The sequence below is a fragment of the Anomalospiza imberbis genome, chromosome 26 (assembly GCF_031753505.1).
Source record: "Anomalospiza imberbis isolate Cuckoo-Finch-1a 21T00152 chromosome 26, ASM3175350v1, whole genome shotgun sequence".
In the NCBI taxonomy this organism is placed as follows: domain Eukaryota; kingdom Metazoa; phylum Chordata; class Aves; order Passeriformes; family Viduidae; genus Anomalospiza; species Anomalospiza imberbis.
In genome coordinates, this window is record NC_089706.1 from 4,650,537 (window position 1) to 4,675,567 (window position 25,031).

The following is a 25,031-nucleotide window of genomic DNA, read 5'->3' on the forward strand; positions in this document are numbered from 1 at the left end:
GCCTACGTGTCTGCGGCTGCCGCCCGGTCCGGCCCCATCCCCGCGAGCTGCAGTGCAGAATTTTGCCATCAGATGGCAAAGCAGCGATGGGGAATAGTGGGAAGCACCTGCCGGATGCCACAACCACGGGAGGGGGCACCGGGGTGGCCGTGGGGCCAAACGGAGCTTTGCTGTCAGATTTGCTCAGCCCGGGTGCAGTTTGTAGGTGTTGGGTTGGGCAGATCTGCCTGGTGGGAGATTTTCCATCCCTGGGTGAGGCTGAGTGGGAGCCACGGGAGTGGGAAGGATTTGGGGCAAGAGCTGGTTCATGATTTAGGGTGGAAGCATGAGCTGTCTGAACCCAGGGTGGGTTTCCTGGATGTTTCAGCCCAGCCGTGCCCAGGGTTGTGCAAGAGCCTGACAGTGCCGTGTCCCAGAGTGTCTGTGGCCCCAAAAGAGCCGCCTGGGAGCTCCAGGCATGTGAGCAGGGCACTCTGCTTCCTGCACTGAAACCCTGCTCATTCGAGAAAGTTGTGACACCCCCTCACAGACACAACCCGTAAGAGCCCATTTCGGGCATCACACCCAGTAAAAAACAACAAACCAAACCAAACCCAAAGGCAAACAGCTGCCTGAGATAGCTGGTCTCAAAGGGCAGTGCTTACACCAGGTGACAGGTGATTTTATGTTGTTTTGCTGCTACTTGTCATAAGGAAATTGCTTTCCCCTCCAGTGAAACTCACGCCCATTGATCTCCACCACGAGGGCGGTGATAGCGGGGATCCCAGGCGGAAGCCTTGGCTGCTCTCCTACCTGAATGGCTGCTAAAAATAGGACTTAACTCAGCCACCAGCTTGGGTATAAAAAGGCACCTCCCAGGAGAGCCTGGGATCCCTCAGTGCCTGTGGCCCAGGAACTCATCTTGAACTGCGTCCAAAGGAGCAGAAATAATGATGGAAAGGTAAAAACCAAACCAGCAAATAACCGATGTTGTGGTCAATGTACTGGAATCAATCAAAGTAGGATGGGGGTTGTGTCTTCACTGTGATTAAATTTAGTGGGATGATTTTTTGTTGAGTGTTTGGTGGGCTTTGGTGTTGGCTTGGATGAAGGGAACTTGCCTTTCTGATCCCAAAAGCAGGCTGAGGTGGGGTGGGTGGGTGTGCTGTGTGTTGTGATGACGATCTGTGGGTCTGAGCGGAGGCTGATTCCCAACTCCAGGGTGCTTTGTACAGCCAAGTGTGCCAGATTTCAGTGCTGGTTCCCCGTGTGCTGTTCAGCGGTGGAGAAATCTGGTTTGGGTCGTGTTCTTTGAAGGGTGAAATTGGTAATGGAGGTAAAACCAGCACGAGGCACCATCATGGCTCTCTGGTTTTCCAATAGCAGTGTCTTTGGTTGAATTTTGCTTGTAAATGTAGAGAAAAAGGTGGTGGGAAAGGCAGGCATTGGTGCTCTGAGCTCTGTTCCCAGCCCTGTCCTGGTGGGAGCTCATAGAAGGGCTGTGTCATCACAAGGTGACCAAGGCCATTTGCAGGAGCCCACATCCCTTGGCCTCTCCAGGGGTTGCAATGATTTTTAGCAGCCAATACTTTAAGGAGAAATACTCTAAATTCTGGGTTCTGTGGCTCACTGGGTGCTCCTGGGGTGTGGTTTTTCATGTTAGTGTGGGAACATGTTGCTGTGAGATAATGGGATGGTGTCTGGGTGATGTCCTTGCTGGGTAAAACCCCTTGGGTGATGGCCAGGCTCCTCCTCTAGGATATGCCCAGCCCAACTCCCTCCTCTCCACAGTTTCGGTTCCTTTACCAACACATGTGTGGTTATAAAACCCCATGTGGGCCGTCTGCATCAGGAGCACTCAGATAATGACCATAAAACTGACTGATCATTAACCAGGAGCATTAACAACCCCAGACACCCACAGCACCCCTGCGTGCCAGCTCGAGGGAGGTTTCCATCTGGCCCAGTACGACTGTGCAGTGGCCTGGGGAAGGCAAAAACCAGACTGAAAATGTTGTTTTTTTTTCTCCACAGCAACACTCAGGCTCCGGCTGAGGAGATGCCTCAGTGGGATGTGGGGAGGCAGCCGTTGGGCAAGATCCTCTCTCTGGACAGGCGAGAGGCCAAGAAAGTGCTGGAGATTTATGTCAAGCGCTCACTGAGCTGCCATGAAAACTCACCGGTGGCCAAAAAAACCCTTCAGGAGAAAAACAGAGGGCGAGGGAGGAAAACTGATGGGCTACAACGGTCAGAAAGTGATTTCTGCACGTACTCACGTGCCAGACCCAGCCCCAGGAAGGACCAGGAGGAGAGACTCAAAGCACCAGACCTGGAGGAGACTTTGGGTGATGACAGCAAAGCTCCCCAGGAGGTGCCTAAAGAGGGGCTGAAGGCCAAGAGGAAAAGCACAAAAAACTCTTCCCAGGGCAAAACGCAACACTCGGGTTCAAAACCAGCCTGGCTGAAAGGTTTCTTAAATCTCTTCTTGAAGAAGAGCCCTGAGGACCAGAAGGAAAACACAGGGCAAAAAGCAAAGGAGAAAGATGTCAAAGCTCTTCAGGGCTCCAAACCAGAAGGAGCCAAAAAACACAGAGTAGACTCCAGCACGTCCCCAGCTTTGGGCAGAGCCCTGAAGAAGAAACCCAGCCTCAAGAAGGTTTTCTCCCTGAAGAAGCACGGTGAGGAGGAGCGGGGAGAGCCGGGATCCGGGGCGAGGAGCAAGCGCCCCAGCTGCCTTCCCCTGTGGCACGTCCTGGCCCCGGCCCAGCCAGGTGAGACCCTCCCCCAATCCTGACCCACCCCTGCTGCCAGCAGGACCCTGCTGGGCTTCTTTGGGGAACTCCATGGTGTTTAGTGCTGGTTTCTAACCCCCTCCCAGGATTTTCTGGGGCCTGGGATAGGTTTTGGAGACTCCAGCTCCAACCTGCTGCCCCAGGGTCATTCTGCTCCTGCTTTGAACGCAGTCACTCGAAGTCAGCTGTGGGCAGTTATGACCCAAGCATGAGCTTTCCTCCTCTGCCAACCAAGGGTTGCAGAGGTTTAGTTAAAACCTGTATTTGAGCCCTGAGATGAGATCCCAAGCCACTCTAGGGCCAACATTAAGCTGCTTGAGATCTGCCCTGGGGCCGGGCGCAGGCAGAGCCCGCAGGACGCCGTCCCCAGCCCAGCCCAGCCCAGCCCAGCCCTTCCCATGCCAAAACCCTGCCCAGGGCATTTCTGAGGAGCTCTGGCAGATTCGGGGCAGGTCGCAGCTGCTCCATTTCTCCCTTGACCTTCGGAATGTGCTGATCCGGGGTGGGCATCGCTGCTGCAGCGGCTTTTCCCCGCCGGTCAACGCTGACAAAAGCAATCCTCACTCCTGGATCTGTGTTTGTGTCCCAGCAGAGGCGGAGCGGCCCGATGGATACTACACACAGGTGTCCGAGGAGATCGGGCTGATCGTGCAGGGCGGCGAGAGCCGGGGTGGCACAGCAGGAGGGTGTGGGGAGCCCCCGCAGCCCCCCGGCACCGACGGGGTCGGTGAGTGTTGGCCTTGGAAACAAACGTGGACATGACTTGTTCCCTGCAGAGCCTGCATGGGATCCACCCCAGCTTCAGTCCTGGTCCTGGGGCTTTAATGACCCCGAGAGTTGGATGAAGACTTTGTGAGAGATTTTTGGCATCAGGGTTTGACCAGGGGAGAGGGAGATTCACAGAAACCCAAAATGGGTTTTGGGTTGGAAAGGACTTTAAAGAACACCTCATTCCAGCCCCCCTGCCATGAGCAGAGACACCTTCCACTAGACCACAAGAAAGACAAAATTCAGGGGTAAGAGAGTATTTTTACTGGCTGAAGGTAAGAAGGGTAACAAGGCATGTGGCAATAGGCTGAAATGGGTTTTGGAAGGATGGAGGTGGATAAACATTGCTCAAGGAATTTTTCCTGGGGACTAAACAGAGCATCTGGATGTGTGAGGCTTAGAGAAAGGGCTGGAGATAACCTGGTGTCTCTCTACAGATGAAGCCATCAGGAGAATCGTTGCCCTGCTTCGGAGTGCAGGAGATGAGCTGGACAGGCAGGTGAGAGAGCTGTGGACAGCTGGATGGGGTGAGGGAATCTGGGCCAAGCTCTGCACTGCTGTAAAATAAATACAGCAACACTATGGATTTCCCCGGGGCAGGAAAACACTCAGGAAAATCAGGAAATGGCAACTTTTAATTCCTTGCCTGGGCGTGATGTTGCCTGGCTGTCTGTTCTCAGCTGCAGCCCTGGTGTGGAGTGAAGGTGTCAGCATGAGGGTGGCACATGGAGCCCTTCCCTCATGATGTGCACTCACTTGTCTCCCACCAGGTGAGGGAGGACGCACGGCTGCAGCTGTTCTTCAGGGACATGTCCTACAGCTCCTTCAAGAACCTGGCCGACGCCTACGTCCAGAGGGAGCTGACAGCCAGCAGGCCCAACGTCAACCCCCAGGAGATCCAGTTTGCCTACACGGTCCATCTCACCGCCACGGTGGCGGGGATCTGCAGCCAGGCAGTGAACAGGATCATGGGCTTCGGCACCCGCTACCTGGACGATTCCTTTGCACCCTACAGCAAAATTATCCAGGTGAGGAGCAGGGTGAGCCTGGGGCTGAGCTCCCAGCAGCAAGTTTGGGCAAGTGCCCCAGGAAGCGGCAGCTGCTCATCTGTGGAAGTGTTCCAGGACAGGTTGGATGGGGCTTGGAGCAACCTGGGGTAGTGGAAGGTGTCCCTGCCCATGGCAGGGGTGGATGAGCTTTAAAGGTCCCTTGCAGGCACACAGTTTGTGGTAGTTGGGATGGGGGCCCAGCCTCATCCCAAGGGGTCCAGCTGTGAGAGGCAGGTGAGCAGCACTGACAGCAATGAGCCATGGAGTGCCCAGGTGTGCTGAGCAATCGCACAGGGAACAGAGGGCACACAGGTGCAATGCATGAACCATGAGGGTATAAAAGGCTGGGCTAAAAAACAAGAAGGGCTGATCTTGAAGCCTTCTGGTATTGTATGGTGTTACTCTGTGTATTGTGGCTGGCTCAAGTGTGACATATGCTGTGACAGTCTCTTCCAATCCAAAGTATTCCATGATTCTAAGAATGTTTCCTTCTGTCACAGCAGGAGAGAGAAAAGCTCAGGACAGACCACTGTGACAGCCCGGACTGACAGCGGCTGCTAGGGGTCCGTGGTGCCTGGGAACCCAAGGATGAACATTTAGTGGTGGGAGGACAGTCCCTGATGGTGACCTGGATTTGGGGCGAATTTCTGAGCTGTGGATTTAAAATCTTTCCAGGAGAACCAGCGGTGTGAAATGCTTGAACCCCACCTGGCTGGGGGCAAAAAGTCAGAAAATCAAACAGAGCCCAAATTTCCCCCTGTATTTGTATTTTAGCTCCTGCCAAGTGCTTGTGTTGAACCTCAGGGGTTGTTGCTGTTTGTGCACATGTATTTATTTACCTGCTTTTCTAAATGTGTTTGTGAATGTACAACATAATTTTTGTAGTTTCTGCTACCAGCCAAGAATCCAGTTTGTAAAAAAATCTAAAACTCAAATAAATTGGTGCCTAAATGCCAGCCAGGCTTGTCTGCTGGGAGTTGTGTTATAGATGGAATAACGTTTGCTTTGCTCCAGCTGCTGTGGGCTGCTCCTTTCCAGCCAAATTCCAAGTGGCACAAGGGACAGTGGGAGCAGATACACAGTGATGTCCTGCCATTTTTACAATTTATAGGCCTTCCCTTTCCAGCAGAAGGAGATTTACTACCCAGAGCAGCTTGTTCTGACACCAAGAACTGGGTAAAGCTCATTCCCAAGCAGTGCAGGAGCTGTAACATCCTCAAGGACTGAGGGGATTTACAGCTGCCAGGGTCTCACCTATGAGCTCTAAGAAGATATGAAATGCCAAAGCGATTTAAGCCCTAATCACTGGGAATGTTTCCAGCTAATCTTTGCCCAGACCCCTAAGCAGGGCCATGGATTAAGACAGCTCTGGGCTGGGTTGGGGGGGGGGGTTGCCAGGGCTTCGTGTGGTAGCACCAGCAGGAGCATCTCCTCTGCAAGGTTGGACTTGGCCTGGGGTGAAGGAGATGAAGTTTTGGAGTTTGCATTGTGCAGGAGGGATGCTCTAGTGGGTTGAAGAAGACGGTGGTGGCAAACAAATGTGTGGGTGTGTGTCACTGCCACATTTGGGGTGACAATCCCCCATGGGCCACTGGTGACAGCCCAGGGTCTGCCCAGCACATCCTCTCCTGGAGGATCTGACCTTCTTGGTCCTTGTAAAACCCAAAGTAAATGAAAATGGGGAAGCAGAGCCCTCACAGGACAGAAGCAGCTCTTCCCCACCCAGATCCACGTTCCCAGAGCCTTCAGGGCTGTGTTTGACAGACACAGGATTGAGTCACCAGCTGCTGAGGGAGGGGGGACACCTTGAAGGGCTCCAACTAATTCAGCCCAGGATAATTAGAGTGTGGAAAACATTAAATCCCACTCCTGGGTCCTGCCAACAGCATCAGCATCACAATTCCTTTCGGCTGGGAACAAACCCAGGAGATTTTACTGTGGGAGAGACTGAAACCGCCCTCGTTTGTTTGCAAGTCCCAACATTCCTGTTCCCTGCCCAGACCGTGGGGCTGTGCTGGGCTGGGACCAGGGCTGGGCGAGCTGGTGCTGGGGATGTGGTTAGAGGGTCACAGGATGCCCCAAAGTGTTTTGCATCGGAGCTCATGTGGTGGACTGGGATTTGCATGGAGCAGAAAAGGGCTCTGTCTCCTCACGGACTTCCCAGTGGAAAGTCAAATATCCTCTGTCCCAGAGGATATCATCTTCCATCAGCACGTGAGATGCACCTGCCAGGTGCAACATCAGAGAGGAAAACTCCCATTCCCTTCTCCTGTGCTATTCCCAATACCACAGCTGAACCAAACACTCTCCTTCTCTGCTCACTGGACCTTTTCCCACCCATTGGGGCAGCTGTGCTGGGGGAACAAGGAGCCAAACCTGTCCAGCCCCTTGCACAAGAGGCTCCTGCTCCCAAAAAACCCAACCCAGTGTGCAGGGATGCTGCTCCAGCTGGGCATGGTGGGATGAGGCGGGGAGCAGCCACAGCTGCCTTAGTGCAGCATCCCAGGGCTGGTGGCTTTTGGAGCCCAGGTCCCTTTCTGTGAGCAGATCCAGCACCTTGGATTAATCTTCTGGTTATAAAATTTGGACCCGTTTGCCTGTGACCACTGAAGATATTAAGAAGGTTTTAAAGAAGGGCAAATTATTAGTCCTGGGGGTTTGAGCCATTTCCAGCTCTCGGCATTACCTTCATCCTCCCCTAAACACCCTGTTGTGGCTTCCCTCAGCAGAGACAATCGCCTCGCACGAAAATCCCTGGGTCATGGACACCGGCCATCTGGGCAGGCAGATGATCCTGCCCGGGCAAACACAGCCCTGCACAGCCCCCAGCCCACCCAGGGCTCATGTGAGGCGGGGGCTTTCTCCCCAGACCCTCCCAGGCTGCTGTGGGGATCCTGCATCTCCAAAGCCGTCAGTCCCCACTAATCCTGCTTTGGAGTGCTGGGGGGGGAGGGAAGCTTAGAAAATCAGCTCGGCACTTAATGAGCCAATTAATGCAAAATTTGCTGTCACTAAGAGGATGATGACAAGGTTTCATCTCACGGGAGCATGGAACTGAGCCAGGCAGGATGATGCCTCCTGGATGCTGTCCCGGGCCGTGGTGTTGGCAGCTGGGGAGGGTGCAGGGGAGATTTGGCACCTTGGCCCTCCTGGAGAAGCCCCCGTGACTGAGTGCAGGACAGAGCTGTGTGTGGATAGAGGAGTGTGTTCTCACAGCTCCCATGGGATCATTTATACCTTTCCCAAACCTTGGCAGTCAGGGCTGGGCACGGCTGAGGAGGTGCAAGGGCTGAGTGAAGCAGGAGCATCCTACACCTCTTCATGAAGAGCCTGTTGGAGTCCCTGGGGGCCTGAGGCAAACAATAGGAACAGTTAATGCACAGAGAACATGGGAACAACTCATTCCAGCATACAAACCCTCTGCACTTGCAGTGTCCTGGCGTGTCTGGACCAGTCACAGCAACAGGTGATAGTTTTGTCCTTCATGAACTTCCAGTGCTGGAAGAAAATCCTTTAAATGAAGGGATTTGCATTCCTAAGGGCTGGAGAAGCCAGTGGCATGAATGATGCAGATCAAAGCTTTAATATCTCCAGGAGGCTGGTGGAGAGGTTGGGGCTTGTGGGAGACTCACCCAGCAAGGAGATAATGAGAAACATCAGACACTGGAAAGAAAAGAAATTAGGGGCTCCAGTAAGGCTGTGGATCTAGAAGCCCTAATTCAGGCAGTTGTTCAACTCCAGGGCAATCCCATTCATTATTAGATATGTCTTGGAGCTGGCAACCTCCTTCTGTGTGTCCTGACATCCAGGGAGCACCAGAGACCAATCCTGGCTGTGCTGTGACATTTACCTGTGGGGTTCCAGGCAATGTCCACTTGCTGCTTCTGGTGACATTTCAACCCAGGGACATTTTGCATGTCAGTGTGGGGGACTCTGCTCCAATTCCTGTCTTGGGGACACAGTCATGGCTGGAGAAGGCAGGGAAAAATGTATGAAAATTTGGGGTGAAACAGCACTGCAAAGGTGGTATCAGGATGCTGGGACCATGCCGTGGTTCCCTGTACTGTTCTGGCCAGGCTGGTGCATGGACACAGGGAAGGAGACCCTTGTTCCTTACCCACATGCCCATGTTGTGTTGTATACACAGCCCTAATTTTAACCCACGGAATGTTTCCTCTCAGTGTGCAGCTCTATGGATTTGGACAACAGAAATGACACAATATTTACCAGTACTTAATAAATACATCTGTTTAAATGGCAATTTTTGTTCTGTATATTGGCAGCAGCATTGGATCATTAAGGCTGAAAAGACAAGAAATCTATGGCATTTCTCCCTGGTTTTATAACTATCCCCCAGGCAATGAAGACAGGTCAAAGGCAGTTTGATTTTGGTTCAATAACCACAGGTTTGGGTCACGTGGTGCTGCTTTAGGGCCTCGTTGAGAGGGGAGAGAAAACCAGGTCTTTGTTTTTTGCCTGATGCAAACAATATCCAAGGGTCAGGTAAGGACAAAACCCTTCCAACAGGTAGCAAATATAAGGAATATTTCCAAACCTAACCCAGTGTAACGCCCTGCATCCACCCCTTGTGTAACACTCTCTGGCTTTAAATGTCTTATACAAGCCTTTACTCACTCAGTACTGAGCTGTGCCTAAGCTGGGATTGATGGAGAATCCAATTTAGGAAAACACCCTTTGATGAAGAAAGCGTGAAGCAAAGAGGAATTTTTGCATGGACGTTTCCAAGTGTGACGGGCACAATAACACCAGGACCCTCTCTGGGAGGGCTCCTGGGGCACTGCAGACCCATTGGCATGAGAGGGGAGCCCTGATTCAGCCCTGAGCATCCGAGCTGGCTGTGGTTGAGGATTATAAGAGCTGTTTTGATCAGGGGAAAATTTCCGTTTTTAGCACAGGCAGCAATTAAAATAGCTCGCGAATCTCAACGCCTCGGGAAGCTGTCATAAAAGGAGGCAGAAAATCCGTCTTCTGGACTCCTCTGCAGCTAGAGATGAGCCTGGAGGCAGCAGAGGAGAAGAGAGCCTGAGGTTCACCTGGTGAAAAAGGACAACCCCAAGACCTTGAGACAGATCCGCTGCTGTGATCCCGAGATGGCTGTGGAGGATCTCCGGGCTTCCAGCACCCCTTTCTCGCTCTCCTTTTCGGGCAGTGGCTTCCTGGCCCTGTACCAGGTTGGGGTGGTGCAGTCCCTGCTGGAGTTGGCTCCCGAGCTCCTCAAGTCTGCCTGCAAGGTCTACGGCTCCTCGGCCGGGTCGCTCATCGCCGCCGCCGTCGTGTGCGGCGTTGGCCTCGGTAAGAAAACCCCGGCCTCGAGTCCTTCCGGGAGCGCTTCTGTTCCATAAACCCAGGGGCTTTGGGGTGCTGGGGGGCAGTGGGGCTGGTGGGACTCTCCTCGCTCACCAGGCATTACAGAAACCCAAGGTGTTGCCACGCTTGGCAGGCAGTGCAGCACAGTTTTGGGAGGTGCAAGGTTGGTTCTTACAGCCTGAGTGTTCCCTGGCTCAGTGGGCAGAAATTAGGGGAAATCTGCATGTACCGGTCATTCCATATTCCATATTCCACTGGCTCCTTTTCCTGCTTCTGCTGGAGGGGCAGATCTCCTGCCCCTCTGCTCTGAGGTCTGAGGGGTGCTGGGGTGGGTCCCAAAGCCAGTCTGTGGAGCCTCAGGGGCTGGATTTACCCATGTAAAGCCCTCTTTTCCATATGGATCATGTTTCTTGGGATGTGAAGCTATGAAGGGAAACGAGTGGCTGTCACACAGGTAACTATAGAGCTGACAGCCTTGTTTGCATGCCACTTTGGCTGACCCCACTCAGCCTTCCCAGAACAAGGGGAGACGTTGTGTGAGTCCCAACTCCAGGTGCATCTTTCCCTGGTGCTCCAGCAGGATATTCCTGGAGGAACAGCAGTCTGCTCCAGCCTGGGGCTGGGATTTCTCCTATTGTTGCTAAAGGGGTTTTCCTCTGACCCTCTTTCAATTGTGTGAAAACAGGTCCCTCTAGCAACAAGATCCTCCATGTGTAGAATTAATTCAGAGTAGTTAATCCACTTTTAATAATCACATCCTCCCATATTTCCAATTAGTGCCCATGTGTAAACAAGTGTACAAAAGACTTAAGGCTCTAAAGCCTGATCCAAGTTCTGCTTCAAGCAATGGGGACATTTAGGAGGAGGAGAAGGTTTTGGGGACCAAAAAATGATGGAGGAAGCTGGGAGGGAACATACAGTTCCTGAAACCTCTGGTGGATGCTGGAACTGTTCTTCTGCAACTAAAAATAATTCAAAACATTAGCAAATATGTTTAGACTAGGCAGAAAGGAACATTTCTGCCCACATGGGGATGAACTCCTCCACAAATAAGCAAGGCCCCAAAAATTTCTGATTCCTCCTGGTGCTGTAATGGATGGAGCTGGGGTTGTCCAGCAGTAAAAATACATTCAGCAACTGCTCTTGCTGGGGGCACCAGTCCTGAACGGGACATCTGCTTCCCTGGAGGTGGAAGGCACCATCCACTTAGAGGAGCTGAGATGATCTTTTGCCCAAAATATCTTCCCCAGAGGAAGAAATGACACTTTGGACAGTGATGACTCTGGTCAGGTTTCTAACAAGGAAAACAAATGTGGCACAAGCTCTGTCATATTCATACTGTGGACGATAGGGTCAAAAAGAAGGTGAAAGGTGTGTTTGGTGTCCCACGGGGTGGCTGCAGTCTGGTGCCCGTCCCCTGCCCTGGGCTGGCTGAGGAGCTCTGAGCTCCCAGAGCCAGGCTGTCCTCTGTGACCCCACCAGTCACCTCGTGGGGACATGTTTGTCACCAGGCTGGTGCAGGCAGGAACAGTCACATTGCTGCCAGGCTCATCCTTCACTCGCTCTGCAAAGCTGGGCTCGGTTCTCACCTCTTACTTGGCAGTTTGTGGGCAGTTTTTCCATGTTTTCCCCTATTTCCAGGACACAGAGCAGCCAGACAGGGACCTGGGCATGCCCCACCTCCCTGGAGGTCTGGCTCTTTCAGCATCCCCTCTGTGCAAACCCGCCCAGTATTAATTGTTGCCCCGTGTGGCCTCAGCATCTGCTCAAACACACATAACCTCTCTTAATGCCTGTGTTGCTCCAGTTGTCTTCAGGACACGCCACCTAATCTGTCTGTCTGTCCACACAATCCCATGAGACTGCACAGCAACCTCTGCCCCTGCAAAGCCTTGGTGCTGAGCCAGGCCCGTGGCCTGGTGCTGGTGCAGGGTCCCAGGGAGCCCACATGGGTGCAAGGACAACTCTTTGCAGCTTCGGTGCTGGACAAGCTTTCACTGCAAGAGTTTAACCCCCCAGGTGGGATATTTTCCCGGGTGAGCTCTCCATGTCAGCAAAGGCACCAGCTTCCCTCTATGGGATCAGGGTGCCTGCAGGGTTTGCTTCACTCCTCTTCCTCCCCATCACAGTGAAACCTTTAAAACCTGGAGTCTCCTGAACCCTTGGCCGGGGCTCCAGGGCTCTGCTCCTTTAACCCAGCTCCTGGGATGTGCAGACATATGCCATGGCTGTTAACGCCTCCCTGGAGGTCGGAGGTTGCAGCGAGAGCTCAGGTGAGCCAGCAATGTGGAGCCAGGACACCTGGCTAGGAGGAAAGCCTTGAGCAGAAGAGGTGCCTCTCATCCCCTCATCCTCACACGGGAGCCAGCCCAGCTCCCTGTAAAGCCTGGGGCTGCCCACATGGAAAACCGGAGGTGGAAGGCAGGAATGTGTTGTGCAAGTCACATTGTCATGGATAACTGAGTGTCCCCCTTCCTGGGGCTCTCTGGAGCCTTTCCCTAATCCCAACCAGGAACGTCTTGAGGCCCCATCTCTGGTGCAGGTGGGGATTTCACCAGTGGGGTCACACAAAGACATGATGTCCTTTGAGGACATTATGGGGTCATGCCCCCCTTTTTGCCCTGCCTCAATATCGCCCACTGTAGCAGCAGTATCATCCTGGGGTTACAGAGGGGCTGCAGAAAGTTTTATTTGTGAGGAGTGTTAAAAATAGGATTTAAAATATCACTGTTAGTGCAGCAGGCATATTGACTTCCTTTCCATCTTTCCCTTGCCTCTTTCAGATGACCTCAAGGAGTTTTTCTTTGCACTGGCAACGGAAGTCAGGAAAACCATCCTGGGCCCCCTCTCTCCCAAGTGCAGCTTGCTGGCCAATCTCAAGGCTGTCCTGCAGCGGATGCTGCCGGAGGATTCCTACCTGCTGGCCTCAGGGCGGCTGCACATCTCGCTGACACGGGTGGTGGACGGCCAGAACGTCATGGCCTCAGAGTTCAGCTCCAAGGAAGAGCTCATTCAGGTACAGAGACCTTCCTCTGGTGCCTTAGGAAGGGCTCCACTGACCGCCTGGGATGGACATACCCCAAGTGTTGGTGGCTTTAGCTGCACTTTTTCTGCCCGAGATGGGGAGAGAGTCAAGAGGCTCTGCCAGAGCTGTGGTCCCACCCCAATGGGCTCCATGAGCTTGGGGGCAGGGAGGAAGGTTTGAGTTCCAGGGTCAGATGGAACAAATCATGCTAAAAAAAGCAGCTGGTTTGTTTCCAGCTTCATAAAGCTGATGTTGGGGCTCTAATAGTGACTTTGCAAAGAGCCCTGTCAGTGCTGATGCGACCTCTCAGCTCTCCCTACAGGTCTTTCCTCAGCCATCGGGCAATGGTTTTCCTTGTTGCTTCAGCACTTTCCTGGGAAGAGAGCTGGACAAAGCTGCTGCTGAATGACAAGCAGCTCATTAACCAGTAAATTATCTGCTGGGGGGAGAATCCCAGGGTAAAATCCTAACAGAGCTGACTGTGAAGTCCTGGGTCCCTTGTCCCAGGGAGACAATAGAGGATGGCAACTCCATGGAGGTGTTGGAGTTCACCCCATGGTGCCTCCTCTAGGCAGCCCAGGAGTCTGGAGTGCTCGTTCCCAGCTGATGAGATTGGTGGGAAATGGTTGCAAATGCCCCGGCAGTGGCTTTACCACTGACAAATCCCAGCAGAGTGAGGATGCCTTGTGAGGCTGTCTTGGTTTTGTCCAAAAGCCTGCAAAGATGGAAATTGGCCCCAAAGCTTCAGCTTGCCACCATCAAAGGGCAGTGTTGGACACAGACATGTAGATTTACAACTATTAATTCTGTCAGCTATAAAATTAAAAAATGCGGTGTTGTGCCCTCCTCCAGAGAAGTGTTTCCACTTCAATGAAATCAGATGTTTTCCCTTTCTTGAAGCCTTTCTTGCCACAATCCCCAGCAAAGTCCAGGTGGCACCAACAGCCTGATTCCAGACTTTGTCAAGGCTGAATTTTCAGGCACAAGTCCGCAGCTTTTGTCCAGAAGAACTTTGACAGGAACATTGACTTCTGCAATCCCTCTCCTCCCCAGGCTCTCCTCTGCAGCTGCTTTCTTCCAATTTACTGTGGATTCATCCCTCCATCCTACCGAGGAGTGGTGAGTGACATTTCCACTAAAACACACACTCCCAGCAGGGGGTTCTTGGTTTGAACTTTACATTCCTCTGTAAAGGAGGAATGCACAGACCAGGTAGGGATAGGTGTTTCCAGGCTTTTCCTTTAGTTGATGGAGGATGATAAAGCCCATCAGCTTATTCTTCACCACGTCCTAAGATGACAGCTGAGTGGAATTGCCATCTGGAGAGTCCTCTCCTGCTTTGCCCATGGACAGAGTGTGGATGAACTTGCAGATCTCTTAGTGAGATAAGAGGATGCCCATGGTGGGGACCTTGAGACACAATCCAGTTATCCCGGGCAGGCCTGGCTGCAGTGCAGGTTCATCCCTCGGCTCAGGTGCTGACTTGCACAGCTGAGACATTGAGAGTATGTGGGAGGATCGTGCCCCATCTTGCATTTCCATGCTCTGAGCATTTCCATGCTCTGCTTGCCTGAGGGAGGGGAAGGAGGAGCTTGTCAGTGTTTTCCAGTGGCAGTGTTTTCCAGTGTTTTCCGGGCAACCTGTGCAGGGCCTCACCATCCTCACAGGGAAGGATTTCTTTCCAGTATTCCATCTAACCCTAATGGCAGTGGGAAGCCATTGCCCCTTGTCCTGTCACTCCATCCCTTCAACTCTCTATCACTCCATCTTCAACTCTCTTGGAGGCCCTCCAGGGTCTCTAAGGTCCCTGGAAATGTTCAAGGCCAGGTTGGACGTGGCTTGGACCAACTTTGGATAGTGGAAGGTTTCTCTGCCCACGGCAGGGGGTGGAATGGGATGAGCTTTAAGGTCCCTTCCAACCCAACCCATCCCCAGGTGTGTGACTGCTCTGTGAGGCCTCTCTGCACTGTTATTTCAGCAACATTTAATTCCATCAGCTGCAACTTCCAATCCCACTGAGGTGGGTGGTAAATCCAGATTTCTTTTGGAATAAAGCAATTGACATTTTCCCTGCCCAGTGAGTAATCCCCCATGAATCTGCAAGCAATTATTAAACATGGGGGCCTTACTGCTCAAGCTCAGGACTTGAAAGTTATACAACACTGTGTATTCGGTGATGTCTGAATTGGCTCTTGACTGCCAAAAATTGTTCTACAAAGCTTTGTGAATTAAAATAATTATATTTCTAATTTAATAACTGCTGTGGATTAGAGACCAGGTCGAGAAGCTGGCTGGGTGCCAGAGGCAGGGCAGGGGAAGGAGTTGGCGAAGGAATAAAGAGCATAGGTGGGACAAGACGCTGTTGGAAGTGGGAAGGGAGGACAAGCTGGGATGGGCTCACGACAGGAATGTCACCTGTGCAGCTGCTGGCTCCCAACTCAGTGACACTGCAAAGGCCCCCAAAGCAAACCCTCCCTCTGCTCCTCCCCCAGCGCTACGTGGACGGAGGCTTCACGGGCCTGCAGCCCGTGTCCAGCCTGGAGGAGCCTGTGATCACCGTGTCCCCGTTCACCGGCGAGCTGGACATCTGCCCCCGCGACTGCCCTGCCATCTTCTTCTGCTTCCAGATCTTCAACGGCAGCATCCAGATCTCCATAGAGAACCTGTGCAGGATCAGCTACGCTCTCTTTCCACCCAGCACCATGGTGAGCCCACCAGAACTTCTCCCAGCTTAGTTTTGGTGAAAAGATTAATGCTGCTCCTGCCTTTTCAAGATTTAAGGTTCAGCTCAATCTCCACTGTTAATTAATGGGATTTCAAAGGGAGGGGGCAGCACTGTTTTTGCAGTACATTTTGGGGAAGGGACACTGCTGATGGGTGGCCAGCTTGGGATGGGTCCACAACCTGCAAAGGACCAGAAAAAACCAGGTGATCTCTAAGGTCCCTTCCAACCCAAACCATTCTGCGTTTCTCTGACTGGTGCTGTGGTGGTTGGAATCCAAGCAGTGCTTGCTGCCTTCCTAAATGGGCCATCCCAACCCTCCACAGTCAAACAGCTTTGGATAGATCCTGTAGTACTGGCATCAGGGCTCTCAATGACCTCGAGTGTTTCTCCTTGCAGGTCTTGAATGACATTTTCTCCCAGGGATACCAGGACACTGCCCTTTTCCTGTACAGGAACAGTAAGTGACACCCCAGTACCTGAGAGACACCTCGGTGTGACACAGACAAACATCACCCTTTTCTCTCTGTGTCTCTCAGATGCCTTTGGCTTTAACTACTTTGATGGCAATTTCCGTTTCGGCAGCACCTGTGGGAAGAATGACTCTGGAAAATCCAATGGGACACACCCTGGCCTGTACAAAAGGGTCCCTCAGTGCCTGACCCCTTACTTCCTGCCAGGTAGAGGTTTTGGGGTGCTTAGCTTGGGTTTAGGGCTGCTGCAGCCTTCAAGAGCAGCAGTGTTATATTTAAGACATTACTGAGTTATTTATTAGAGTAAATATTTCTATTGCAAAAAGACTTTGTAAGAGTGGCTCCAGCTGGACTCTGGCCTGGGCTTCAATACCTACCTGAGTTGGGCAAGAAATGCTATTGCATTTATTTAATTGTTACTAATTACTGGTCTTTATTTCCTTCTTTGCTGCCATTCCTGGGTGCAGGCTTGTGGAAGAAGGAGCAGGTGAATGGACTGCAGGACCCACTTGCAAAGATCCTGCTGCAGCCGTACAGGCTCCCAGCCTTATTCAGGAAGGGGTAAGAACATCCCAACAGAGGCATTAAGGAATGACACACAAACCAGGGGCTGTGCCTTTAGCAGTGGTGGGGCAGCTGAAGGGACACATGGAGGGATTTGGTGTTCCCTGAAGGCAAGATCCAAGGGAGAGGAGGTACGGCTAGTGGGAACGCCACAGCACCTCTTGGTTATGGAAAAGATTATTACAGTGTGCATTTACCATGAACACCCTCCCCTTTTGCTGCCTTCAGCCATCATTAAACTCGGCCTATGTACTTTGCTTTTGCAGGGTGAAGAAGATTTGGGGGCTGCTGGAAGGTATTAGGTCCCTGGTACAACGACTCCACGAGCTCCTCCAAACGTTGGCACCCGGTTTGCCTAAGACAGCTGTGGACAGGAGGAGGTGAGGGGCTGGGGGGGGGTTGCAGACCCGAAGCATAAAGAGAGAAGGGTGCAGAGCTGGGAGAGTTTGGGAACCTCACCCACTGGGTCACTGATGCTGAGTGTGGCTAAAAACTCCAAATCTGGAGCAGCCCACATTAAAAGTAGCTATTGTTTTATCCCTGTGATATTTTGATATCTCAAGCTACAGTCCAGCTTAGTGCCACCTCCCTACTGCAATACATTTGTGTTCTAGATATTTATCTGCCGGGCTCTGTCCTGGCAGGACACCAGGCACATTCAGCAACACCTTGAAAGATGTTCTGTCACTAAGATCTCAGGGATTTAAGGCATATCCCCTTAAAATATGCTTGCAAGTTCCCTCCTGTGCAGCTGCCCAAGAGACTCAGAATGATTTCACCCTGAGGCAGCTGCAAACTCCCCAGCTGTGAGAAAGTCCTTTGGAGTCAAACATTCCTGGGGCTGCTCATCCCTGTCAGTACCTCGACCCTGCCTCAGCTCTCACTTTGTTCCCACAGGTAACAAGATAACAAGGATTGTCCCAGCGGGGCCCTGGGGGTCTCCAGCACTGCCTCGGAATGTGGTGGGCAACACCAGCCCACACCAGCACGGCTGCTGGTTCTCGAGTGAATATTTGGGGACTATTTTTTTCTTCAGAACCTGTCTGGTTCTGTCTGCAGTGCTGCCACTGCAGTGCCCCTGCTCAAGCCTCACCTGCTTTTCCATGATGGCCGAGGCAAAGCTCTGGTGCTGCTCCTGGGACCCACTCCAGGCTGCAGGGGCTACGGGGCAGCTTCACCTGCAGACCTCATAGCCCAGTCCTTTCCCTGCCCACTCTGTCTCCTCCCCACCAGCGGCATCCCTTCCCTGCTTTAATGCAGATTACAGGGTGGGCAGTTACCAGGACATGCCAAGTTTTAAGTGTTTTCTTCCCACTCAAAAACTTTAAGAGAGATTCCTCAGAGAGAGAGAGAGAGAGAGAGAGAGAGAGAGAGAACTTAGGGAGCACCATACTGGGCAGGAAGTAATTTTTCTACAGTTCCCCAAAGTTTTTTTACCAAGTATCAATTATTGAGCTTGACACCTGCCCATAGCCCTGCTTCTCCTGCCTGTGGAGGTGGGAATGCATTTGGATCCCCCTGGAACTTGCAGATGTACAGAAGGATGGAGGAACCTAAAGATTAACTTCCCCTAGTACCGAGTCCCGCAGGCTGCACCTCCTGAGATTTCACAAATATATGAGTTCTTCTGCAATTGTCTGTAACTCATGGTCACACAGAGAACGGCCCAGGCAAACACACCCTGTGTCACTGGGCTGCACACAGAATTAATCAGCAGCATTGTTAATTATCCCAAAACTGTGCTGCATATCAGAGGCTATGGATTGGCTTTGCCCCAACTGTGTCTCCCTATTTGTTGGTTCTTGACAGGCAACAAATGGATCCCAACAGCAGCAGCTGTTTATTAGAGCAAATAGCCTGTTTAATTGCACAAAGGGAAATGGAAGAGAGGGACGTTTCATCCAAAGGGTCATGGAGACTGCAGGAATGAATGTGAGGAATAGCTGAAGGCAGCCTTGATGTAAACAGATTCAAAGTTAGCTAGGAGTGCTGTGTGAAAGAACAATAACTGGTGTTCTCCCATCTTTGGTTGAAATCAGTGACCTGGGAATACCTTCTCTGGAATGAGTTTGATAAAGAAACCTGGATGCTTATTTCATAGAATCATGAAAAGGTTTGGGTTAAAAGGGACCTTAAAGATCACCCAGTTCTAACCCCTCCTACGGGCAGGGACATCTTCACTATCCCAGGTCGTTCGAAGTGCCATCCAACCTGGTCTTGAACAATTCCAGGGATCCAGGGGCAGACACAGCTGCTCTGGGCACCCTGTGCCAGGGCCTCCCACCCTCACAGGGAAGAATTCCTTCGCAATATCCCATCTATCCCTGCCATCTGGCAGTGGGTAGCCACTGACCCTTGTCCTGCCCTGGAAGTTCCTGATGAGGGGTCCCCTTCCAGCTTCCCTGTAGCTCCTTCAGCTCCTTGAAAGGGCTATGAGGTCTCCACACAAGCTTCTCTTCTCCTGGCTGAACAGCCCCCACTTCCTCAGCCTGTCTCCATAGGGGAGATGCTCCAGTCCCCTTATAGCTTTCTGGCCCATTTTGATGGATGCCGTTTGCATTGGATCCTGTCTGCTCCTGTCTTGCATCCATCCTGGATGGATTTACACTTCTCAAGCACTGCAGCCAAAGGCAGGCTGCTCAAATCCAGCAGTTCCTGCCACAGGGCAAAGTGGAAGGCTCAGAGACACCCAGGCCTCCCCAGGCAGGAACAATCAGTCCATCATTTGCTTTTGCAGCTCTGCTCCCTCCCACTTATCCAACAGCTCCTTCTCCAGGCTGCTGCAAGCACCATCCCCACCTCCAGGCCGGATATTACCATTTCAGTCAGCCTGAGGCAGCTACCCTATTGAAATGGGCATTAAAATCTGCCAGAGAAAGTTCTCATCTAGGAACTGGACTTCCAAATCCATTAAATGCATCTGCAAACCTTAGACACAAACAGGAGCACAGTTTGAAATGCCCAGTGTATCTCACCTGCCCCATGTGGTGCTTGATCATAAACAATTAGTAAAACTTGGAGAAGTTTAAGAAAAATCCATCTACAAGGAATCCCCAAACTAAAATGGTCTCAACACAGAATCCTCCTGCTCCAAACCTGCAGGAATGAGGAAGAAAGAATTATTTAACAACCCAGTATTCCAATCAGCTGGGTTTTGCTTTATTAATCCCTCATCTTTTCAAGCAAGCAGAGCTGGTGCTGTCTCCTCTTGGAGACGTGAGCTTGGAGCTAATGGCAATGGATGCTTTGCCAGAGGCAATGGATAGGGCAAAGTTTGGGATTGATTGGAATCATCTTGTGCAGGAGCTTGTTTCACCCCAAGGAAGCAAAGCGGGAAGCCCAGCTGCACCCAGTGGGGATAGAACCAGCCTGGAATGCCTCCTCTAGGGGTGGATCATGGGAATCATCCAGGGGCTGTGGCCCTGCCTGTGCTGTGGCATTGCTGGCACAGTCCATGTGCTCCTCGGGGCAGGTCAGGCACATCCTTCACATCCTTGGGTTCCAAGTTGCTCATTGCCTTTTTAAAGCAGAAACTGGGGCCAAAGGCAGCAGCGGGCTCAGAAATGCTCTTCTGTGGCCAGCCTGGCCCTAAAGGGAATAAAACCACGTTGGTCAGTCTGACAGACACCTCTGGCAGTTCCTGTGGGACAAAGTGCCTGGTCAGAGCCGCTTCCCTTCCTCCCGATGTGTAAAGGGCAGCCGGTTTTGGTATCCTCAAAATATTACCCTTGTACTCCTGTCCTGTTGCTTGTCTCCTTCTGCTTCAAACTCAGCAGGAATGTGAAGCCTGAGGTGGATGGGATGAGAGTCTGGAGACAAGCCAAGACAGCAGAGCTCCCTCTGGAGCTGGACCCCACTGCAGGTCTAGAGGGAAGAGTCCTTGAGTCTGATCCATGAAACTGAGCCCAACAAAGCCAAGCATGTGCCCAGTCCTGCCCGTGGCTCTGGCTGTTGGCTGCAGGTGCTTTATGCCAGACTCTGTTTCCAGTCTGGGCACCAAGGAGGGTGCAATTCCTTGTGCAGTTGTCCTGCTGGGCACACAGATAAGTGGCTTGTGGATAACCTGCTAGTGCAGCCCGAGCCTCGTGGGATTGCAGGCTGCAGACTCTTGTCCAAGAAATCAAGTACAACTTGTTCACAAGTTTATCCCCCTGCTGCTTTGGTAGCATCACTGATGTTCTGGCATTGCACAGAGAAACAGTGAAAGAGCCTTTTCCTGGCCTTGATCAGTGGGGCTTTTCCTTCCCAGAACTGGAAGATGTGATGTGCTTCTGCTCTGGAGATGGGGAGCCTGGACTCACCCCTTGGTTGCTCTCTGGCCTAACAAATGAGTCTTGATTCCTCCCACAGGAGGAATTTTTCACCTCAGGCTGGTTAAAAACCTTGCAGCCCAGCTGCAAAGCAGAGGCAGAGATTCCTGATAGCCCAGAGCTGCCCAACTTCCAAAGAAACCTCATTCCCACCGTGTTGCTTCCAAAAGCTCCACATCGGTCAGACTGATGGAGCCTTTAAAAAAGCAACCAGGGAAGCAACTTCTACAGCCTAACACTGTGTCCTGCATTTCTTAGTGGGTCGAGAGTTGGCTTGTTTTCAAAGGAAATTTCCTTCTTGCTTCCATTTTATGTTTTCCAACCTTCTCTTTTTAGATCTGGAATGGTAACGGTCCTATTCTTTCCCCTTTATATTCCTCATTTCTTCTAGACCTTCTAGCTATACCTCATTGTATCTTTAATCAGTTCTCATTTAATTTATGTGGCTCCATTTTAAATAATCCTCATGTTGAAAAAGCTGAGTAATTTTTCTTAATCTGATAAATTCTGAAACGTTGAAAGGCTCGGAAAGAAAGAGAAAATAAAGCGTAAATTGGAAATAAATATTGAATTTTATGCTCTGATTCTTTGTATTTTTTACTTACAACAAGCTGGAAACTGAAATGCTGTGGATTGACTGGTTTTCCATGCAAAACTAAAATGGGAGCAGGCATTATTTTGCATGGGATTGCAGAAAACAATAAGTTTTGGATTTAAACCTGCCTTGTGTTGCTTGAAAATGATACAGCAAGAAGTTTACCTGCAGCTCTAACATGCTTTCCTTGCACATTGTATATCTGTGGCTGCAGCCAGAGTTCCTAAGGAGAAGTTTGGATTTGGCTGGCACAGCGAAGGCGGCATGAACCCTTGCGACACCCCTAAAGAAGGGGTGTGTGGGCAGAACCTGTTCTTACCTCCCTGGGTGAGTGAATACATGGTCTTCTCCATGGAAGGAGCTCCTTCTCCATGGAGCCCTTCTGAGCCAGCCACCAATGAAGTCCTCAATGCTCACCCAAATCCGGGGTGAGGGCTCAGTGGGAGGCCTCACTCCTAAGCCCTGATGTGAGAGGGAACTTTCTCCCCTTCCTGATGTTCTCACCTGCCCCAGAGCCTCTTTGGGCACTGACAGCCCTGGGCAAGTGTCACTTGAAAATCGATGGGGTAAAGGAAGAGCTGGTTCTTTACCTTCCTGGGGGTGGAGAAGGCGGCGTGGGGCTTCCTATTCTTCCTCATCTGCTGCCTGGCCGATCCCTGGATTCTCTTTGGTGTCATCCTCATGATCTGTGACTCTGGAGTGAAGAACCCTCAGTTGTGGCTTCAGGTGCAGGGTCTCGTCACCATTCTGATTTGATTCATTGGCCAAGGAAAGTGTGAAGCCCTCGAAGTAATTCACCTGGAAATCCCCTGGTGGGAAGAGATTCCAGCTCTCACTGCTTGTTGCTCAGCTGCCAGGTCTGCAGCAGTGTGAGGCATGACCTGGGCTGAGTGGAAATCAGGAATACTGATAACCCCGGGGCTCAGGAATCACCAAACATTGCTGCTCTGTGCCTCAGGGCCTCATCAAACACCACACAGGGCACGTGAGCCTGCGCTTGTGTCTAGAGGTCCTGGGACCTGTGTTCCCTGGAAAAAAGGTCTGTCATGTCCAGTGTGGCAGAGAAAAGGGGAGTGTGGCTCCAGAAGCAGCTTCAGGAGAGGCCAGGACTCAAGGAATCCTGGCAGTGCCAGGAACACCGGCATTACTCTGCCCCAGTCACTCTGGGGCAGCATCTCTTACCTTGTGTCAGCAAACCAAGGATGTAGGGAAAGCACCCAACCTACCTGTCCACACTTCCAGCCACTTACTCAGTCTTTTTAGGAAGGAGACCATGTCCTGGTAGCCCTGGATAGAAAAGCGGTCCATGACCTGTGAGGGAGGTGGCAGTCAGTGCAGCTGGGCTGCTGCAGGGGGCTCATGGCTCTGGCTACCTGGAGAAGCTGCTCACCTGACATGTGGGAACCTGAAAAATGTGCTGTAAGCGGCAGATGTTCATTTTTGAGATCTGTAAGATACAGTCAGAGAGCTGGAAGGTCAAGAAGGCAGCGGGGCCATCCTTGGGGCAGATGTCGTATTCGCCGGCGAAGCCAGAGATGGTGATGGTGGTGCGGGACACGAAGTCGGCTTTCCACATGGCCAGCTCCCCATCCAGGTAGCGCTGGGAGACAGAACAGGGAGCCCTGAGCCTTCCCCTCGCAGGGAGAGCAGTGCTGTTCACATGGGGAAACGTGGGCATTGTTCCCCAGTCAGGCCCACACCAGACCGAGGTTCTGGGGCTCCACAGATCCTCTTGCAGGGAACTGCCCCACTTGCTGCTCCCGTGCTCCAGGTCCACACCTGCCCTACTCCCTTCCCCCCAAAAAACTGCTGCAATCAAACCGGGAGGACAGTGCAGCAGAAGAGAGCTGAGGCAACCCCAGGGACAGGAGAAGATGGAGAATTCTGTGAGAAGCTCAGTCCTGTCTGCAGTGAGGGCAGATTGTGGGGCCCTGTTCTTCCCTCTGCAGACACTGGGGGAAGCCAGCCTCGAGCTACGTTGGTGGTAGAACACAGCTAGAAAGATCCTTACTGCCACCACTGGAGAAAGGACAGAGGCTGGAGGGGCCCTGGGCCTGAGCTGGGACAGGGTCTCCAGACCACAAAGCTACTCACCACCCCACGGAACGTTGGAGGGAAAATCCCAAAATACAGTGGAATGAAGCAACTGCACATCACAGCCTGTGGGCGAGATGGGAAGGACAGAGGTGAGTGAAGAGCCACAGAAACTGTTACCTTTGGGAGGGGTGGCTGATCTGTGAGTGCCAAAACAGGGCCCCCCAGCTGGGTTATTGGCACCACAGACTAACGGGCACCAGACCATGTCTGATACCCACAGCCAGGGCAGAGAAGTAGGAAGGGAACCTGTGAAATGCCTCAAATTGATCTCTTCATGTTCAGGATAAGTCAGACAGTAATCAAAAGGGGTGATTTTTGAAACTTATTTCAGCTTGTCTGGATTCAGAGGGTGGCAAGGACAGAAATCATGGCATGCACTAGAATGGACCAGGGCCTGTTAGGATAAGACAAGGGGTGATGGTTTGTAACTACAAGGGGGGAGATTTAGATATAGGGAAGATATTTTTTACCAGGAGGGTGTTGAGGCCCTGCACAGGTTGCCCAGAGAAGCTGGCCATCCTGGAACCATCCAAGGCCAGCTTGGATGGGGCTGGAGACCAACCTGGGACAGTGGAAGGTGTCCCTGCCCATGGCAGGGTGGATCTTGATGAGCTTTAAGGTCCCGTCCAACCCTAACCGGTCTGTGATTCTGTGCTGTGGGACATGGCCAGGCAGCAAATGTCTCCCAGCTCCTCCCTCACGGGTGGCTGTGGCTGCTCCCACCTGAATCAGCTCCTCCTTCGAGGCAAACTCGGACACTGTCACGCATCTCCAGTCGTGCAGGCGGGTGAGGATAATGTGCAGCTTTCCAGACACCAGCTCGTGGGCATTTGGAGGCAGGAATTTGTTTAAGGTCTCCCTTAAGATTCGATGTGCCCTTCCTCCAGGGACCAGCCCCCAGAGAGAGATTTTCAGCCGACTGAAGAAGTACTGAAGTACCTCATCTGAAGCAAAGCAAAGCAAAGCAATCATTCTACATCCCTTATATTGTTATTTATGTGCATTCTGAGCTGCACTTCCACCTGGGAAAGGGGTATTTTATCCAGCTGCTAAATGCTCATTTAGAGACCTTGTGTTTCATTAGGGCTGAAGCTCCCATGAGTGGACACAACTTTTCCAAGGACTTTCAATACTGAAGGAGGCAGAAATATTTTGTTTTCTTTTCCCATTTCTCCCAATTTTCTGCACAAGGCATCTTAAAAGTTTTTGGAGATATGGACAGGAAGCTTTTGTATAACATTTCCTCCTGTTAGCTCTGCATCTGTGGCCCTGCTAATGTGATTTGTTTCTCCTTGGTGCTTTGGGAATCTACCAACAACCCCCAATGCC

General features: G+C 51.9%; 3 protein-coding genes across 6 annotated transcripts; 2 read left to right on the forward strand and 1 right to left on the reverse strand.

Annotated features, from left to right (window-relative positions):
• The first annotated feature begins 232 nt into the window (after window positions 1-232).
• On the forward strand, window positions 233-5,544 carry BNIP5 (BCL2 interacting protein 5). 4 transcript variants are annotated; one of them, XM_068173267.1, is made up of 6 exons: window positions 233-940; window positions 2,014-2,750; window positions 3,361-3,498; window positions 3,977-4,038; window positions 4,310-4,567; window positions 5,089-5,544. In XM_068173267.1, exons 1-6 carry the CDS (start codon window positions 930-932, stop codon window positions 5,134-5,136), a joined length of 1,254 nt encoding a protein of 417 aa, XP_068029368.1. In that variant the 5' UTR covers window positions 233-929; the 3' UTR covers window positions 5,137-5,544. The 4 variants fall into 4 exon arrangements, with proteins under 4 accessions (XP_068029368.1, XP_068029365.1, XP_068029366.1 ...); XM_068173264.1 differs by lacking the exon at window positions 233-940 and having other exon boundaries at window positions 1,461-2,750; XM_068173265.1 differs by lacking the exon at window positions 233-940 and having other exon boundaries at window positions 1,463-2,750; window positions 5,092-5,544.
• A 3,637-nt stretch (window positions 5,545-9,181) lies between these two features.
• On the forward strand, window positions 9,182-18,774 carry PNPLA1 (patatin like phospholipase domain containing 1). Its single transcript, XM_068173020.1, has 9 exons — window positions 9,182-9,901; window positions 12,700-12,932; window positions 13,995-14,060; window positions 15,434-15,646; window positions 16,063-16,123; window positions 16,203-16,343; window positions 16,604-16,697; window positions 16,967-17,080; window positions 17,606-18,774. The coding sequence occupies exons 1-9, from the start codon at window positions 9,700-9,702 to the stop codon at window positions 17,607-17,609; spliced, it is 1,128 nt and encodes a 375-aa protein (XP_068029121.1). The 5' UTR covers window positions 9,182-9,699; the 3' UTR covers window positions 17,610-18,774.
• A 1,061-nt stretch (window positions 18,775-19,835) lies between these two features.
• LOC137462860 (omega-hydroxyceramide transacylase-like) lies at window positions 19,836-24,674 on the reverse strand. The gene is made up of 5 exons (XM_068173663.1): window positions 24,426-24,674; window positions 23,700-23,765; window positions 22,856-23,205; window positions 22,196-22,414; window positions 19,836-20,340 (listed from the first exon to the last, which is right to left on the reverse strand). Exons 1-3 carry the CDS (start codon window positions 24,672-24,674, stop codon window positions 22,975-22,977), a joined length of 546 nt encoding a protein of 181 aa, XP_068029764.1. The 3' UTR covers window positions 19,836-20,340; window positions 22,196-22,414; window positions 22,856-22,974.
• Between the last annotated feature and the right edge of the window lie 357 nt (window positions 24,675-25,031).

Coding starts and splice junctions, on each gene's coding strand:
- BNIP5 (XM_068173264.1), top strand. CDS start 1,991: ATGTTGTTTTTTTTTCTCCACAGCAACACTCAGGCTCCGGCTGAGGAG. Junction 2,751..3,360: donor CCTGGCCCCGGCCCAGCCAG/GTGAGACCCTCC, acceptor TTTGTGTCCCAG/CAGAGGCGGAGCGGCCCGAT. Junction 3,499..3,976: donor CCCCGGCACCGACGGGGTCG/GTGAGTGTTGGC, acceptor GTCTCTCTACAG/ATGAAGCCATCAGGAGAATC.
- PNPLA1 (XM_068173020.1), top strand. CDS start 9,700: ATGGCTGTGGAGGATCTCCGGGCTTCCAGCACCCCTTTCTCGCTCTCC. Junction 15,647..16,062: donor TCTTTCCACCCAGCACCATG/GTGAGCCCACCA, acceptor TTCTCCTTGCAG/GTCTTGAATGACATTTTCTC. Junction 16,124..16,202: donor CCTTTTCCTGTACAGGAACA/GTAAGTGACACC, acceptor TGTGTCTCTCAG/ATGCCTTTGGCTTTAACTAC.
- LOC137462860 (XM_068173663.1), bottom strand. CDS start 24,674: ATGATTGCTTTGCTTTGCTTTGCTTCAGATGAGGTACTTCAGTACTTC. Junction 23,766..24,425: donor CGAAGGAGGAGCTGATTCAG/GTGGGAGCAGCC, acceptor TCTCGCCCACAG/GCTGTGATGTGCAGTTGCTT. Junction 23,206..23,699: donor CTCCAACGTTCCGTGGGGTG/GTGAGTAGCTTT, acceptor TCTGTCTCCCAG/CGCTACCTGGATGGGGAGCT.